The 18,144-nt window shown below is 41.8% G+C and overlaps 1 protein-coding gene across 5 annotated transcripts in view; it reads left to right on the forward strand.

Annotated features, from left to right (window-relative positions):
* wdfy4 (WDFY family member 4) overlaps positions 1-18,144 on the forward strand; it is a 43,306-nt gene that overhangs the window by 6,335 nt on the left and 18,827 nt on the right. For 3 of the 5 annotated variants that reach the window (XM_037124186.1, XM_037124185.1, XM_037124188.1), the window contains 36 exons: positions 386-575; positions 810-970; positions 2,179-2,411; positions 2,491-2,630; positions 3,376-3,506; positions 3,804-3,905; positions 4,044-4,234; positions 5,221-5,951; positions 6,309-6,402; positions 6,930-7,144; positions 7,270-7,373; positions 7,641-7,869; positions 8,096-8,172; positions 8,278-8,496; positions 8,677-8,855; positions 8,945-9,176; positions 9,591-9,742; positions 9,821-9,932; positions 10,020-10,210; positions 10,322-10,474; positions 10,610-10,683; positions 11,014-11,175; positions 11,297-11,391; positions 11,500-11,596; positions 11,730-11,932; positions 12,624-12,790; positions 12,866-12,985; positions 13,069-13,242; positions 13,319-13,477; positions 13,946-14,072; positions 14,211-14,362; positions 14,570-14,808; positions 14,905-15,026; positions 15,155-15,346; positions 15,436-15,545; positions 17,907-17,984. In XM_037124186.1, the coding sequence (XP_036980081.1) occupies positions 386-575; positions 810-970; positions 2,179-2,411; positions 2,491-2,630; positions 3,376-3,506; positions 3,804-3,905; positions 4,044-4,234; positions 5,221-5,951; positions 6,309-6,402; positions 6,930-7,144; positions 7,270-7,373; positions 7,641-7,869; positions 8,096-8,172; positions 8,278-8,496; positions 8,677-8,855; positions 8,945-9,176; positions 9,591-9,742; positions 9,821-9,932; positions 10,020-10,210; positions 10,322-10,474; positions 10,610-10,683; positions 11,014-11,175; positions 11,297-11,391; positions 11,500-11,596; positions 11,730-11,932; positions 12,624-12,790; positions 12,866-12,985; positions 13,069-13,242; positions 13,319-13,477; positions 13,946-14,072; positions 14,211-14,362; positions 14,570-14,808; positions 14,905-15,026; positions 15,155-15,346; positions 15,436-15,545; positions 17,907-17,984 (6,107 nt within the window). The remainder of the gene's footprint in view (positions 1-385; positions 576-809; positions 971-2,178; positions 2,412-2,490; positions 2,631-3,375; positions 3,507-3,803; positions 3,906-4,043; positions 4,235-5,220; positions 5,952-6,308; positions 6,403-6,929; positions 7,145-7,269; positions 7,374-7,640; positions 7,870-8,095; positions 8,173-8,277; positions 8,497-8,676; positions 8,856-8,944; positions 9,177-9,590; positions 9,743-9,820; positions 9,933-10,019; positions 10,211-10,321; positions 10,475-10,609; positions 10,684-11,013; positions 11,176-11,296; positions 11,392-11,499; positions 11,597-11,729; positions 11,933-12,623; positions 12,791-12,865; positions 12,986-13,068; positions 13,243-13,318; positions 13,478-13,945; positions 14,073-14,210; positions 14,363-14,569; positions 14,809-14,904; positions 15,027-15,154; positions 15,347-15,435; positions 15,546-17,906; positions 17,985-18,144) is intronic. The other 2 variants (XM_037124187.1, XM_037124189.1) reach the window with 1 other exon arrangement.

Below are 18,144 nucleotides of genomic sequence, written 5' to 3' on the forward strand. Positions count from 1 at the left end.
ATTATAAAGACACATGACCACATATCTCGGACAAGAGACTTGCTGAAAGTATGTTTCACATGATTCCACAGCAAAGATAATCCACTCAAATGTTCTGGGACACACAAGTTTACTTTGGGACATCGAGAAGTTGCCAGTATTTCCCAGCATGTTAATGCCAATTGACTGTAGAGCGCTTTCCAATAGAGTTGTTATTCTATACTTTTTACTGAACCTGAATGAAGACAGGGTTAGAGTGAAGGAAGTTTGCTTGTAACTTAATTCCTCTTTTCTTAATTTCTTCAAAGGGAAACTTTGAGTGCCTGTAATTTATTCTTCAAATGTATTGTATATTTCTGAGGAGTTACTACTTCGCTAACGAAGACCACTGTCTTTTCCTCATTAGGCAAGAACTGTGTGCGTATCTGCATTCAGAACCTGTTGCACATCAGTGGTGACGTCTCAGGACCGCTGCTGGCTGAGGTGGCTGTGGCTGTGTTCAGCTTCATTAGAGACACCTATGCCCTCAATCCAGCCCTCTTTATGGAGTTTGACACTAACAATGGCTACAAGGCCCTTGAGGACATCCTGAAACGGTGAGATGAAAGGACATAAGCAGAAAAAGAAGGAATCGACCATGACATGAAAAGGCAGCAATGTATTTTAGGTATTTTTTTTAAGGCGAGAGTAAGTAGACATAGAAATTAAATGAAGTAGAATTTTCTAAATGTAATTTTCCTGCTCTTAGTCAGTACAAGGACATCGTTATTTCTGTCTGCTTTTCATGTAACTCGACCATTTTTTGTCTCTCATCATCATCCCATCATAAGATGTGAGGAAGGTGTTTCTGTGGATCAGTTCCAGCCTGTGGAGGAGTTGTTGGCTCTCATCGCATCTTTCACCCTGTTTGGAAAAACTGAGCTGAAGGTGGTTCTTTGTGTCACCAACCCCCAACCGTCAGGCTTTAAGTTTGACCCGCCACTCCACAAAGGTAGGTCAAGACTTCAACTTTAGTTTTGCATTGTTATCCTTTAGCCACCCCTTCCTAATTATCTCTAATAGTTGATTGTACCATGAGGATAAACTCTGAATCATCTCCTTCAAATCCACTCTCCAAACAATCTAATTATCTTCACATGCAAAGCTCAGCAAAGTTAGGCTTAGGGAAGGGAGTGGTACCCCCAAATGACTACACAGTTCATCTCTCCTTTGCACTTTTGCCCTCTTATAACCCACCCAAACTGCACTACTTCCTTCGTCTGATTTCCCACACACCCTGACCCCCCGTTCCCCCACCGCTCCCCCGCTGCAGCGCACAACACCCCTCAGGTTAACAGGAAGCTGAGGTGATTATGTCTGGGATGATGAAGTGGATGCTTCCCTTCTAACTCTGTTAGGATGCCCCACATCCATTCACCACTGGCCTACAGCAACCAGCCATCTATCATAGATGCACACACACCTCCATCCAACACTCATAAATAGAGTGTCCATAATAAACACACACATACCCATCCGACCATACACACTGACACACACACTCAGCACCCATCCATCACATCAAGGAGTAGATCTCTTTCCAGCAGAGGGACTAGGGGATGTTCTGTGCTGATCTTATTTGGTTCTGATGCAATTTTGACTAAGTGTGAAAATGAATCCTATTACTAACCAGGTATGTATTTATTAACAACAAACACAACTGTGTTTTAGGTTGCAAATCTAAGACTTCCTTATAAATATTTTGACAATGCAGCAAACAAACTCTATCAAGGCAGATTATACTGCTTTCTTTTGCCTTCATGCACATTATGTAGTTTGTTTACAATCTATCTATGTATATGTAACTCAATTGGTTTATGAGATTCGGCATGTACTCTGTGTTAAAGGTTGTTTGTGATTCATTGGTTTTCCGTTTCCTAAAAAATTGACTATCTGACCTTGCCAGAAAAAAATCTGATAGAGAAAAAAAATTGAGCTTTAAATTCAAGACATCTTCTGGCTAAACTGACATCAGGATGATATTGTTTTAACTTTGTTTGATGTCAAAGATGAGTACAAAAATACATACAGAAAATGTAAACAGGGGTGCATATCATTTTCTATTCAATATGACTGATTTGTTAGAGCTAAAGCCTCCTTTGACAAGTTAAGAAGTTAAGTGTATGGATAATTTTCAGTTCTTTTTACTTATATATCCAGGTTCATCAGTGAAGAACCTGCCCGCCTTCCACCTGCTGCAGACCTCCTTGCTGCGTTCTGAAGATTCTCTGCTGTGCTGTCAGCTTCTTCGAACCCTGCGGACAATATGGGAGAGGGACCCAGCCAACTTCTTTCTCTTGGAGTGGACTGTCCAGTCGATGGCCCAGCTGGCTGGCTGTGTGTGGAGAAAACCAGCACCTGTCCAAAAAATATTCTTTTCATTGCTGGAGATGGTATGACACTTGACAGCAAAGCCCCTGTGCATTTTCTTTGATACAACATGCATTTTATTAAATGCGAGGTTTCTTACAGGTGGTATTTAAAATGAGCTACATCCCCCATGAGACCTTGCGGGCACTCCTGGGTGTGTTGAAGCAGATCTGGACTGGAACACTGGCAGGAGGAGTGGCAGGGATTGAGTTTGGAGTGGTGGCTCTTAAGTGTTTTCATAGGTGAGCAGATATAATCGGTCTGAATGCTCGTGCTTGTCTAAATTTGTTTCTTGTCTAGGTTTGGAGGTGTGCTCATTAAGCTAATTCAAATGCTCAATGTGTGATTTTTGCCACTAGAAGGTCTTCAAATCCAAACATTGAAAACAAGAACTAGTTTAATGTTGCTGTAACTTAGTGCGGGATCATAAGAGTTGTCGCCTTCATTGTCAATGTCATTGTCAAAATGAAGCAACCCAGGCAGAAATCATGTTCACCAATGAAGTTATGTGTTGTAGTTTATATAAATACTAACTGACTTCCTTCCTCACTCTCTGATGTATCATCTAATGTTTCCCCGGAAGCTATAACAACAAGCAGCCAAATTAAGCATGTTGGTACTTTACTTGTAAAAATGCTGGTTTCTCTGGGTTTGACAGTTGTTGGAAACATTTTAAGATAATGCAAGTACACAACTCAACAAAATAAATAACAAAGCTATAGTCATTTTCAGACTTTTCAATGCAATTTTACATATTGTATTTTTAAATAATACATGGTCAAAAACATTTAACAACATGTCTTGTCCAAATGCAACAAGTCAGATCATTAAGACACATGACAGGTAAGAAAAGATTAATATTTATCTTTTTAGTTTTAGATATAAATGAATTGTTTTTGCTTTTCAATCAATTACCAATAGTTATTTGTTTCTGTCCATGATTTCTTTGATGAGGGGTGAATAAGACCCATCTCCTCTGCTCTGCAGGATGATGGTGCACAGTGGAATGCTAGCTGAGGTGCTGAGTGACTGGGGTCTGCTTGAGCTGCTGCTCGGAGAACTTCGAAGGAGAGCCAAGATCCTCAGGAAGGCCGGAATTGTTGCTTCCTCTCAATTAAGTATGAACTGACAGTTTTCGAGATCTGATGTAGTCGTGATTGTCTGCTCTTAGTTGCTGTTTAGTGAGTGGTTGTTTGATACAACAATCCATTACAGTGAATAGGGGAATGCGCAACACACGCGTCTTAATTCATTACTTTCACTTTCACCATGAGTAATTTTGAATAAAACTGATATGGACCTTTTGTCTTTGTGCCTGCAAGATTGGCTCAGCAGCTGTAGTTCCCATGTGAAACTTCCTCTCATTTAGTATTTTTACTCTGTAATTTTCATCTGAAGTTCTTTGTGCCTTTTAGATCCCCAGCAGCTTTCATGTGTAGAGGACAGCGAGAAATTGCTCACTACCTGCATGCTTCAAGTTGTGTCAACCCTTACTTTGCGTTCAATCAAAAACACAGGTAAACACATTCACTTCATTTCATGTTGATTTTTTATACATTTAGTACTGTCTCACCATCTGCAATCTCTTGTTTTGTTTATTCAAGTCATGGCTAGAAAATGATTTTGTCTGCTTCATTTTTGCATGTATATACCAGTTTCAGTTCGAGACCTTGGAATGGTTCCCTACATAAAGATCTTCTTGGATGAGGATCAGTATCGAGGTCCCACTCTGAGCATTTTGGAGCAGCTAGCTGAGATTAACCCTGAGGAGTTCATGAGCACAGCCATCGGAGCTCTCTGCTCCTCTACACAGCAGGAACTTAGGTTGAAGAGGGACCTTTTACAGGTACTAACTGCACATGTCACATGCACCCAGTCAAATACCCACACACATCTGGAATTGCTCGGATATGCCGTGATATCAGCTGAACAGTGTATGTTGTCTTCAGTCTACATCAAATCATAACAAATTGTAATGCACTTAAAACATTATAAACTAGTGAATTTATTTTCCTAGCATGTGGGACCCTGATTACATTACAGACAAATGCAGATTGATTTGCTAAAACAGGTTTAGCTGTTAACTCTGGACCGATTTGATTAGGTGAGCAGCCTTGTGCTGTGGCACGCTGAAGATTACCACCTCTATCAGATCAGTGAATGGGACAGAGATCTGATTAAGCTTAACTAAGTTACACACCCACTGTATGTGTCCGTTTTTATAGATGGCAGCAAGAAGAGCACTTACTTGCAGATATTGTGTGTATTGAATGTGTGTGAGAGTGTAGATGTGTGCTTGTTTGTGTATGTATGCAGGAGCTTGTGTGTGTGTGTGTGTGTGTGTGTGCGCGCGCTCGTGCACGTGCGTGCGTGTGTGTATTGCTTGTGCTAACACGGTTAAAGCAGGTGGCAATCAGATTGGGTACGACCTGGGTTGGCAAGTGTTAAGAGCCATTGTGATTACTCCAGTTTCAGTTAATCATATTTCCCTCTGCGTTCTGCCTCACACATTACCTGTCTGATGGATTAGGTCTCTAAATTGAATAAAGCTAATATGATTTTGTTCACCTCCAAAAACTAGTTACCTGAAATGATTTATGATATATCTATATGTTTCATCTATTTTTCACGACATCTGTTAATTGACTACAGAGATGCTTTTAAAAGCTGAGACTCTGAGTTGTAGTTGTTGTTTAGAGTCTATCACAATATATTCTTCCTAAAATATAGTAAACAGAATCTGCTTCTTCATGCTGTATGTATGATTGTGTTTGCTGATTCAGCATTCACACTGTTCAAATGATCTGTCTGACTCTCTCCTCTGTATTTCAGTCTGTCCTGAAGGTGCTGGAGAGCCCCAACAGCTGGGACGCCTTTAGGAAAGCAGGGGGCTTCACTGGGCTGCTGTCTCTGGTGATCGACATGGAGGGAGCTCTGTCCGACCCCCCTGAGGGAGACGCGTGGAAATCTCTGGGGCATCAATCACTGCTGGACCTCCTGCTTCTCACTCTCCACATTCTGGCTTTGGCTGTGCATCTTCACACCGTGAATGCCCACCATTTTGAGACTGGTGGCTTTTATGAAAGGCTGGGGGAGGCTCTGCTCCAGCTGGGCTGCTTCCACTCAGAAATCCCAGAGAGAGAGAGGTTTGATGGAGAGGAGGGCTCCTGCCTCAAGACTGGAGAGGACAACCAGTCTCTTAAGAAGAGCTTCCACCAGTTTGTTGAGTTAGCAGAGGCCGCTGAAGTCCTCTCCTCTCCCTCCACTACACCACAGCCCAATCTGCCTGCCACTCTTCGGACATGTATAAGGTTGCTCTCCTATCTAGACCAGTTTGCCACAGGGACCTATTCTTCTCTGGAGTTACATATGGGACAAGAGCCAGAAGATGGGCCTAACAGAGATAAAGAGACACTAAATGGACCAGCAGTGTCTGAAGGATTGTATTCAAGCTCCCCTCCTGTCCACCTGGGGTCAGGCCCACAGTCTGTAGAGGACACACAGGGAAGATCCAGAAACCCAGCACCAAGTATTTCCACAGTCAACACAGAGTCTCAGTACAGGTGGATATTTCTAAACAGTTGCAGGTGGTGACAAACTCGTATTCCGACAAGATGAATTTCCTCTATCATTATATCTTAATTCATCTTTAGTGACCTATATGGTTGGTTTGATTCCCAGCTACTCCAGCCTGCATGTCAAAGTGTCCTTGAGGAAGATACTGAGTCCTAAAGTGATGTTTGTCTGCCTGTGTGTGTGTGTGTGTGTGTGTGTGTGTGTGTGTGTGTGTGTGTGTGTGTGTGTGTGTGTGTGTGTGTGTGTGTGTGTGTGTGTGTGTGTGTGTGGCATGGTCATATGTCTTGTATGGTGCTATATAAATGTTTTTACCATTCTTTTTGTGTTTTTTGCTTGGCCCACAGTAGGTTCAACTGTGATCATATTATTCTTCACCCAGGAGCAATCCGAGTTATTATGACTCTCCTTCCATCTGTGTTTACCCCTGAAGACCCACAGGTACCTTTCTAGGAACATGATATACTGCTTATGTTGCGTGCAATTTAGTGGCACACGCACACTATTCGTACTTCGTACTTTACCCAAGCACATTTGAACCCCAAAGTCCATTTTGTTTGCCTAGTGTGAGTGCTCCCTACCAAGCTCAAGCATAGTACACTTCCTTGACCCTGGCACAGTCGGAAGAGGTGTGCTTTGGTATGGTTCAATTGCATGCATGAGCACAAGCACGATGTGCAACATAGACATGAAGCTGACCAAAGCGACACAAAAAAGTTGGTAATGTTGGTAATGTTTTCTGTGTTGTTGTCCATTGTGCTGCAAACGTGTTACAACGTGATGACGTTTGTACAAGAGTGAACTGTGCTCAGGCTCGGTTGCAGCCGGAGCAGTGTGAGTGCAGGACAGCAGAGGACTAGGGAGGAGGGACAGTAGTTTTTCAGCACAGTACAGAGCGACTAATCAACTGTGAGTGCACCCTAACACACAATAGGGCTCCAGCAAGAATAACTTTCCCTGTTTTACAGCTCTCTATGGAGGTCCAGTTCTCACTGGCACACCACATCCAGGCTATGGTCAAATCTGAGAGAAACCGCCAAGTAATGTGCGAAGGGAGGCTGGTCTCCACTCTCCTGACACACTGTCAGCACATGCTGATGGCTCCAAACCACCCTTTACATCTACCTGTTACAAGGATCTTGGAGAAGCTCTCATCCCAGGCCATCACACAGGCTGACTTCAGGTGAAACATACTCAGTCTCTGAGGTTCACACATGCATTTTTTTTGTTGTACTGATGAAGTGGCTTTTGGAACTTCATACACAATATTTTGTCACTGACATCTGTTTGTTACCTTTTACTCCTCAGAAAGTTCTTGTGTTTAGGGGACCCTCTCATGTGCTTGACAGACAAAACAGACACACAGTTGCAACTAGAATGTCTCCCACGGGTCAAAGCTCCTGTTTCAAATGGTAAAGAGTTGTTTTGTTTTAATTTTTGTTAATCTCTCTGTTATGCCTGCTTTTCACTGATGGATATTACAACCCCGAATCCACATAAGTTGGGATGCTGTGTAGAACATAAATAAAAATGGAACACAAAGATTAGCTATCGACTTACATTCAGTTGAATCGAGAACAAATATTTAATGTTGAAAATGATACATTTGATTGTTTTTGTAGATATGTGCTCGGTCTGTTTGCAACACAAAAAATCAATCTGCAATGTTTTGTGTAAAGGTCACAGTACAGAGGCAGGTGCCTCATCAGGATCTCCAGTAAAGACACTAAAGAGGACCTTCAGCTTATTAAAGTCCACAACTCGCAGTGAATCCTCTGTTGGCTCTCCAATCCCAGTCCACCAGATTATCAGTCTGGTATCCATGACATCACCGCGCACCTTTAGACCACATCGAGTCTCTGCCTCACCTGCCTTCGTAGAGTTTGACATGAGCGAGAGTGGATATGGGTGAGTCCTTGTTTGATTTTGATTTTTGGGTTTCTCTCTATTTCTGCAGTAACAAATAGACAAGACTTGATGATAAGTTGGAACTATATGCTGCAGCACAAATTGGAAAAGGAAAATAGTTTTGCATTACTATCTAACCATGATGTCAGATTATATCTGTGTTATACAAAAAATAGTTAATATAACATATGTCCTGCAAAAATAACCTGAATTTCTTACATTGCAGCTGCCTCTTCTTGCCCTCTCTGGCCACAGTGAAAGGAGTGACCGCTGATTCAATTTCAACAGGTGGAATTGGAGGAGGTAAGTGAGGAGTCTAAATGTTTATAACTCACATAATTATTGTTGTTATTATTATTATTTATTCTGAAAACAAAATAACATCTAATCATGTCTCTCATGTTTTAGACTGCCGGGGCTTCCCCCCTTCAGCTGGGCTGTCATTCTCCTGCTGGTTCCAGATCAACAGGTTCAGTTCGGCCTGTGACTCCCACCCAATCCGTCTGCTGTCTGTGGTTCGCCACATGTCTCGGACTGAACAGCAGTACATCTGTTTGTCTATCTCCTTTTCAGCCTATGATGGCTGTTTGGTTATCTCCACAGAGGAGGAAGCATTCACATACTTGGGTTAGAGCCATAACTTTTGGTGAACTTAGCATATCATTTATTGATTATTGAGATATTGGCAGAATTTGTTACCTTTCTAGCTTTCTCAACTGTTAGGTGTTACTTATCAAGTGTGTTATAAGTGTGACTGTACATCATTAAGGGATGTTTTACTCTATGTCTACTATGTCTATTTGACAGATATGATGGAGCCAGAAGTTTGCACTCCCACTTCTTTGCCTACATCTCTGAGGTTCCGCTGTTCCAGCATGCTGGTTCCAGGTCAGTGGCACCACCTGACTGTGGTCATGGCCAAAGATGTGAAGAAGAGCTGTTTGGCCTCAGCCTACTTCAACGGCAAAGCAGTGGGGACAGGAAAGGTAAAACGAGGAGAGAGCGACTGATTGAACTGATAATAAATGCCATATTAGGTCTGGAAATTCATTCAAACCCTTTCATTCTCCATCAGATGAGGTACATTCAGCCATTCCCTGGTCAGTATGTCTCTATGGACCCCACAGCTGTGATTGATGTATATGGACTGATAGGAACTCCAACTCTCTGGAAGGAGCATGCTGCTCTAGTGTGGCGTGTTGGTCCTACTTATCTGTTTGAAGAGGCGTTGAGCCCTGAGGCTGTGTGTGTCATGTATGCACAAGGCACGGCCTATGTGGGCAACTTCCTGGCTCTGCTCAAAACAGGTGAGTCAGAAGATTTTGCAACAGTTTGACCAGATTTCTGCAATAGGCTTTGTTTACCTCCTGTAAGTCATCTTAGATAAAAGCACATGACACATGCTAAACCTGTAATTATATGTCCCTGTGGTTAATGAGTGATATGCTCCTAGAATAAGATGAGGTTGTTTTGTAAATGTGTTTGGAATGTAGCTTTGCAGCTTATTATGTCTCACCACTTTGCCATGCTATGCAGTAAAATGCATAAAATGCACACAGTGCTCATTCAATGCATGCATGCAAGTTGTATGTTTCCACTCTCATTTGTAATTGATACATTTAACACGTTTTTTTTTTTCTAGTGGCATTTAAGGTGACACATTCAATTTGACTTTTGCAGTTTAACCAAATATGTTGTTTCACCATTCTGTCTGTGTCCAGGCCCTGATCCAGATGCTGAGCCTCTCCCTGTCAGGCTGGTTCCTGAGGAGAGGATTTCGTTTGGTATTAACCCAGCAATTTCCACATTAACAACTGTTGCGCAGATCCGAGAGGACTACAATGAGGTGGACTGCAGGCTGATTGCTAAAGAGGTAAGGTGAGTCCATGTTGAACTGATGTGTTTGCTTGTTCTGATTGACAAAGTAACAGTCATTTTTGTGTCATTACAGATGGGGATAACATCTCGCGATGACTGCACCCCTGTGCTCTTAGTTCAAAACATCAGTCAGCACTTGAATGGCACAGCTCGCACAATAGGAGCAGCCCTGGTTGGACATTTTGGTGAATAAAGTGTTATTTTGAAACATATATTGGTACTTTAATTGTTACTTGCGATCACAGAAAAACACAAGGCATCTTTGGTTCTAGGTGTGCGCACATTCACCCCCAACAGTGCATCCAGTGGTTTTCTGTATGTCGGTGGGCCTGCAGTTGTTCTCAGTCTAGTTGCAATGGCGCCAGATGATAGCTCCCTGTACGCCGCTGTTAAAGTTCTTCTTTCTGTGCTGGAGACCAATCCTGCCATGCAGCAGGAAATGATCCGCATCAATGGATATAAGGTATGTTGGATCTTGTAAAACCACAGGAGTAGCTGCGCATTATTTATAAACAAACAACAAAATATCCTATCTCACTGTTGTGATCCGTTATTTTAAATAATGTTCTCATAGCTGCTAGCATTCCTGCTGAAGATGAAGAGCAGCCTGGTCAGCTCCAGAACCTTTCAGTTGGTTCTATATCTCTCGAGTTCAGTGGACTTGAGCTCTGAGTCTAGTTGTCTACAGAACACACCCGCTTTCCAGGCCCTGTTGTGTGACCTGGAGGTAAGCATCTAGATTTGAGCAGAAGGAAAAGAAAATGGATCATTTTCATGTCCACCCTTAGATTATTTGTAACATTTAATTACATCAAGCTAATTGTTAGAGTTATGTTGCTTTCTTATTATTCCTTGTTTTCAGGTGTGGCAGAAAACGTCAGATAATCTGGATGTTTCAGTTCTGAACCACTTTGCTGAAATCCTGAAATCCTCAAGGTAACTTCTGCATGTCATCAGCATGTGACCAGACCACACAGGATATGTTGTTTCTTTTAATCTAATTTACTTATAACTCACATAGCCAATGAGTTACATAATACAACAAAAGAGGGTCTTGTTCAGTGTAGACGTCAGGCTGTTCTTTCAACAACTGTAGCAGCTTGTCATCAATATCAGAGGAATGTACAGTCAAGGGAATGTTCAACAGAATCAGTCATAGGGGCTGAAGAGAAGGGCATGACTGAATGTGTGCATGGATTGCTGAATTAGATTTTCCGTTTATATTTGATATTAATGCTCTGTCTGTTTCTCTCTCTGTTTTCTCAGCAGTGACAGCAGGAATGCAGGGGTCATGCGCCGTATGGGCCTGCTACCAAAGCTGCTATTCAAGCTCTCTGATCTTGCCGTGACCGTTGAGAAGGTCAAGATCGTCTCTGGTGTCATCACATCCCTTCTAAAAACTGACTTCACCCCTCAGGACATCAGCAGGTACAGTCTAGGCCACAAAAAAAGAACTCCTGTGATGCAATTTTACTATGCAGATGTCAGGTCAGTTACATTTTTAGGGATAACTCTGATCTTCAGTTCTGTCCTTTTTTCCCCCTGCTAGACTTGGGCTCTTCCTGGTCTACACCCTCCCTCCTCTTAGCAACACAAATGAAGGCAAGAACATATCTAACGGTGATCTTTCACAGGATACTCCAGGTACAACACACAGTCACATATTATACTTACATGTTTATATTTACATGTTTCACAGACAACACAAGCTGTTACCCCTGTTGACCCAGACTCTTCTTCTTTATTCTGTAGTTTCGAGTTGTGATCCTGCCAGCCTCATCTGGATCCGTAACCAGATGTTGTTCTCTCTGTGTGAAATCCTCAACTCAGACAGCCTTCTAATAAAAGAGTGAGAAGCATCTGTTTCTATTTAGCTAAACCAAATCTAGAATGAAAGCATATTTTCTCAGAATTGCATGTGACATAATGTCTTAAGATAAACAAGAATTTAATTAATCTATCATGTTCTAATTCTGCACTAGTGGCCAGAAGGCTCTATTCGATGCCCTGGGTATGGATTGGTTCCTGCTCTTCCTCCAGCCCCACCTTCACCCCTCCACCGTGAAATTGGGCCTCATCCTGCTCACACACTTTCTGTCAAGTCCAAGCCAGCTGAGCAGCTTCAGAGAGGGCGTGCTCCCAGGAACACTGATCGATGGCATGGAGGAACCTTTTGCTTTAATGGGTACGGACGGAGAATAATTTCATAGAGCAAAGCAGGGAAATGATTCAATGTTGTCACTCTGCCTCTCTCAGAATCTGATGCTATTAAGTTAATTTCTGTAATTTGGGGGTTTTGTTTTACATCTCATTCTTAATAATTTAGATTAGCAGTTAACATGATTTTGCACTCATAAACTTCTTCATTACTTGAATATGAAAATTAATGTGAAAATGATGTTTTTAGTAATGTGTTTCAACATCTTAAATTCACAATGATATAAGATTTAAGTCTGTCAGAAAAAAAAATGCTTGAATTTTGGGGCTGGTGCCGATACACTTACTAGGGAGTAAAAAATATTAAATATCAATACATGGAAAATTGTCTGGTTAATCTAATTTAGTTATCAAGCACTTGTGACGGTATGAAACAACCAAAATGACATTAGTGTCTTGAAACAATAAACTTCCCAGAAAATGTAATAATTTTAAATTACCCCAATCATTTTTCCTTAAAAAACAAGTTTTCATATCTGTGCATTTTTGTCAAAATATACGCCAATATCAATCTGTCTCTAATGTAATAGCAATAGGCCAGTAACAGCCAATAAAATCCGACTGATGCGTTGGTCTGGCTCTCATAACAATATTTTAAGCGTCTTATTTTGATACAAAACAAAACTACCATTGGTTAATTTGTTGCCTTGCCTTGCCAGACAATCTTCGAGCGCATTCTTGGTCGTATGAGTGCTCCAGCATCTCGTGTCCAGGCTTTGATGTTCTACAGGGGCTACTGGTCAGACACTCTCACCTGCCTCAGGTCTATGGAGCCCTGGCTGCTCTGCTGCTGGGGAGGAAGGCCAGTCACACTGCAGAGGGAGAGGTAAGTAAGTTTTCATCTTCTGAATACTCTTCTTAATCTTCACTGTCATAATGCCTTATTGTGTGTCATCTACAGGTTCATTTGGATGATGTCCTACAGTCTTTGATTGACAGCCAGGCAGACAGTCCTGCTAAGCAGCTCTGTGCTGAAGCTGCTACAATTCTACTGGAATTAGTTAAAGTCCTCATCACTCAGGTAAGAACAGAACATCCAAACACCTTAGTTTTTATCACCACGACTGATCATGTGTAATGCATTTTTCTTTGGTGTTTTAACAGCCTTCAACAAAGCACATGTCAGGAACTGATGCACCATGGGAGGTTCAGCTCCCAGCAAGTGTGATGCAGTTCCTTTGTCTCCTCCATAACCTGCGGCCCAGAGACCCACTGTGGGCAGCACCAGAGTTCCTCCATGCTCTCGCCGGAGTTGTTTATCCTCCAGACAATTCAGAGGTTTGTGTATTTTCTGGATTTATGAAACAGCTTTCGCCTCTCTGGATTCACTTACTGGTTTGTTCACTTCCTTCAGGGTGTGGTGGAGCCTTGCGTAACAAATGAAGGTGACAACACATTCAAGAGTCAATCCAACAGGAAGCCGGTGTGCGACTTCATTCGTATTCTGCTGATGGACAGTCTTCTTAATGTGTCTGCCAACACTGACACACATCCACTCAATCTGCTGCTGGAGGTAAAAGCACTAGCACACATAACTTCAGCCAGTTATTTACTGTGATTTGTCACTTTAAGGATCACACTCACATATCAACATACAGACAACACAGACAAACTATTATCAACATGCATTCCCACTGAAAAAGGTTCTTAATTGTACCAATATTCTGCAAAACTCTTATTTCTCCAGAAGGTGCCACTCTTTGCTCAGTTACAAAATGAGGCAGAGCCAAGTTGCTGCTGATAAAATCCTTCACCACTAGGAGGGAGAGAACACCAATAGGCCAAGTGCTACAGAATTCTGTAGAGGTCTTCACAGCTTTTCAGCTTTCAGTTTTAAAGCTTTACCTGCATGCACACACAAGACCACAAACACCCACACTTGAGACATGAGAGAAGATGTTCCCCTCACTGTCATGTATAACGGAGTAATCTTTTGTCATCAGTCAGGATTTTTAACTAATTAACTGCCTAAATGTCACAGTTTTCCCCTGATGGTGCATCGCTGGGACAGAAGCAGAGTTTCCAGACTGAACTGCTGGAGTTTATCATGGACATCATTCACATGCTCAGCCATGAGGAAGAAAACAATACTCATCTTAACTCACAGGGTATAATTACAATGCATTATTTCCTCATAGCTTAAACTGGTCTAACCATTTCCACGCAAAGCAAAACAAACATAGAATGCTCTCATCTGAATGTGCTGAAATGATATTAATAAAAAGTAATTATTTTATTTCTCTCAGACTACCAGAGTGAGAAGCCCGAAGGACAGATGGGCACGTTGATGGAGAACGTGGTGCTGTTCAGCAGGACTCTACTGCAGAAACTTTACAGTGGAACAGTAGTGGGAGACTCTGAAAATTTGCTCAACTTCCTTGCAGACCAGATTGTTGTGGTGAGTGGATGCATAGAGAGACACGTTTATACAGCACTATACACTGATGTCATGATACATAGGTTGGAAACATTTGTTTTCACAATTTTAAATTAATATAAATGCAAACTTCTGATAATTTGTAAATCAAAGTTAAAAATTATCTGTTAGTATTGAGATGGTTCCTTTTAGCCAACTCATAACAGATACTCTGCTGTATACTTGTAGGCTCTGGAGAAAGGCCAAACTCAGAGAGAGAAGACAGTGTCGGCCCTCTACTCATGCACCAATAAAGTCCTGCTTTATTTCTTGTCTCAACCGCGACATTCCCAAGAAGAAAAGGAGGAGGTCATCAGGGCGTTACAGACCTTCATGGAACGCTGGGATGTTCTCATGGCAACCTACAATTCAAATGTGAACTTCATTACTTGCCTTCTTCGTTGTCTGTTACTGATACGATCTGGCAGGTAATCTAAAACCTAAACCTACATGCAGGTACCAACAAGGATGTTGTTGAAATCAGCATTCACGGTTAATTCACACCATAACTCTTTTCTTTGTAGTTACCCCGAAGGTTTTGGATGTGCGGCACAAAAAGTGCACAACAGGAAAGCCTCGTCCCATGTGTTTGCTACCAAAGCCAGACTTCCTGCACGCGTCAGCAACAGAGCAGACATTACCGCAGGTATGAGGGCCAGTATGTCAGCGTTTATTTACATTAATCACTTTAACCTGATATTTTTGTATATATTTCTAGGTCTGTGAAGGTTTACTGGGTTGCTAGAGAGTTTAGAAAAAATGTTTGTGTTCCAGGTGACACAGAACTAGTGTCCATAGTGGAGGCCTGCTGGTCAAAGGTCATGACTGAGAGGCAACACACACTTGAAGAAACCTGTAAGATAGAGATCTCAGCGAGCCACACAGTGGAGACGGGGCCTGTCAGCATGACTGACATCAGCCCTCTTTGGGAGGAGATGGCCCACAAAGCCTGGCTGCTACACGCAGGTCAGCTGTCACTAAATGAAGAAAGAGAAGATATCTGAATATTACCTTTATGTTCTTGATGCTTACATTTTGTTTTTATGTCATGTCAGAGTCTCAGAAGAAGAAGGTGGCCAGCAGCTCTCAGAAGAAATTTGATGTGATCAGCAATGCTGTTCGCTCAGCTTTGGGCATACATGGCAAAGAGTCAGTAACAGTAGAGGTAAATCCCTCAGAGTTTGGTTCTTTAGCACTGTACAGGACAGAGAGGTGCCCATGACTGCTGTCTCCTTTGATGTGTATGAGGTCGTTACCTTTTCCCAGGTGCCTCTGCATCCCAGAGCACTGCACCCAAACACTCATCCCAAAGTCACTGCTGTGTTTGTGCTGTGGGCCGTCCAGCCCTGTGGGGGTGTTTGATTATTTCTTTAAATGGATTTGGATTATCACAGCTGATTGCCCCTGAGTGGGCATAGTAATTGATATCTGTTAGGCCCATCCATGGGAACATTCGCTACAACACACTGTTTGCTGCTGAAGGTTAAAGACGCGTTTATTGTTGTTTTTCCCCCCGAAACACGTGGCCCACATCATTAGTTCCCCCACAACGCTTAAGACGTCGAGCCATCTGGAGCAGGGAGCAGGGACATATTACTCAGGCACACAGGCATGAAATTACCGCGTCTGTGTGTCTGTCTCACCCCCACAAAGTGTGTGTGTTCTTGTTTGTGCGCGACTCTTTGCCGACAGAAATCGGGTTGGCAATTATAGTGGTACCAATCTGATGAAAACATTATTCATTTGATGTTATTCTTTATCATATCAGTCTTTGACAGGCTATCAGAGAGGGTGATGAATTGTTTTTCCGTCTGAGAGGCAGAAGAGAGAGGGATGTTTGCCTGCTCCCTCTCTGTTGCACCACTTTGCTCTGAGTAGGTTGCAGCATGCGGCGAGTGTTCATAAAACTGATATTCAAGTGATCAGTAGTGGTCAGCCGGCCTGCTCATTTTCCATTCATCATCATGAAGAAACAAGTGAGTCATTAATTAATTTCTGGATCATCAACTTATGACCTTTGGTTGGCAAGTCATGAGCTTGTGGGGAGTCACTGGAGCCACAGTAATGTATTTCTACACTGAGCATAGTTTCTGAGACTCAGATATCTACTTTTATTGAACAAAAAGAGTTTCAAAGCCTACTGTAGGTAATGAATGAGAATACAGAGACTGATAGGCAGACTGTGTCCTCAGTCAAGCTTCAGTGCAATCCTTCTAGAGATTTATTTCATCAGCGAATGCAGTTTCCATAATCATATCTGTGTCCTCATATTAGAAAGATAATTAACAGCACTAATGATCACGTTAAGTTCATTACACATTCACTGCCAGCCCAGAATGAAGTTGACATTATGTTGCCTTATCATCAAAGGTGGCGTATTGTTGGGAAGTCATTAAAATGGAAATGAGTATGATGTTCTGATGTTAATTGCAGAGGGAAGAGATGAGTTATGTATTTAATGCAGCATTTAAAAAGCCAATGAGGTTCCTATCTGCTAAATAGGGTAATTAATGCTATATATTACTTATGTTTGTCCAAATGAAGGAATGAAATTAGGAGATGATGACGCCGACTTGCTGTTTATCTGTCGCAACACGGCTCTAGTTCGCAAACTTCATTATTACTCTCTTTTTTGTCTATAATATTTCTATAATCTCCCCTCAAATTACTCCTTTATTTCTTTCTCTGCACAACTTCTCATTTGGATCGGCAGTCAGTCATTTAGAGAAAAACAGTTTTCATTCTCTGGAGAGCCTGTCAAAGTTTGTCGTCAACTTTTACGCATGGGTTTATTCTGAAATGCTGTTGAATTTTTGCATATCTTGTGTTACAGAAGCAGTTGTTTTTTTTATTGTACTAAGAATCAATTGTTGCAATCAAAACACAGAATTAGCATCTGTAAATAAGACTCGATATAAAGAGTTACTGCATGTTCATTCAGTCAATTAAATGGCTTTCCTGGGTCAGCTGTGAGGATGGACACATGTTGTTTCACTAGTCTCCCAGCGAGCACTGCTGTGATGATGGGCTTAATGAAGCAGTTAACAGTCAGAATATGATCCCAGTGTGTCTGCTGAACACGAGCATCCTGCGGTGTCAATACGGCTCTGTTTTGGGTTTTTCCATTTTTTATTTTCCTCTCCCTTTTAATCGAAACATACACACTCACTCGTAAACAATAAGGGCGCACGCACACACACCTACCTTGCCCTTGACTGTGGCGTGGCTCAGTGATATTAATGTTTATGTTAATTAGATCACACCAACAAATGATTACATTTCCAGACAGGGTTATTGTAAGCCACTGTAGCCACTAGCTTATTTTGCCCAGTGAATGCAATTTAGAACAGATGTAATTGTATGAATGCATTGTAATTGCATGAGGAAACAACAATACCATTATGAATATACAATCTCTGTGAACATGATGTGTGTTGTGTGTGTGCAATATGAGGTAGAGGAAGAGCGATTGTGCCACCCGCTCTTTTCATTTGCAAACATCAGGTTACTCCTGTGTTTTTTGTAGGAGTTTCTGTCCTACACGGAGTCACATCGACAGAGAGGCCACAGCATGTTCGAGAATATGAGGACAAGCCACTTACAGGTTTGATAGAAATGTTACCATTAATATGCTGAAATAAATGTAAATAAAAAGCCAAAATTGCATTTATAATAATTATGGCTGCAGCTAAATATTTGAATTGATTAAATTGTTGACGAATGATCACTAGTTAGTTGATTTGTATGTAAAATGTCAGAAAAAT

Source organism: Acanthopagrus latus, chromosome 15 (genome assembly GCF_904848185.1).
Source record: "Acanthopagrus latus isolate v.2019 chromosome 15, fAcaLat1.1, whole genome shotgun sequence".
NCBI classification, from domain to species: Eukaryota; Metazoa; Chordata; class Actinopteri; order Spariformes; family Sparidae; genus Acanthopagrus; species Acanthopagrus latus.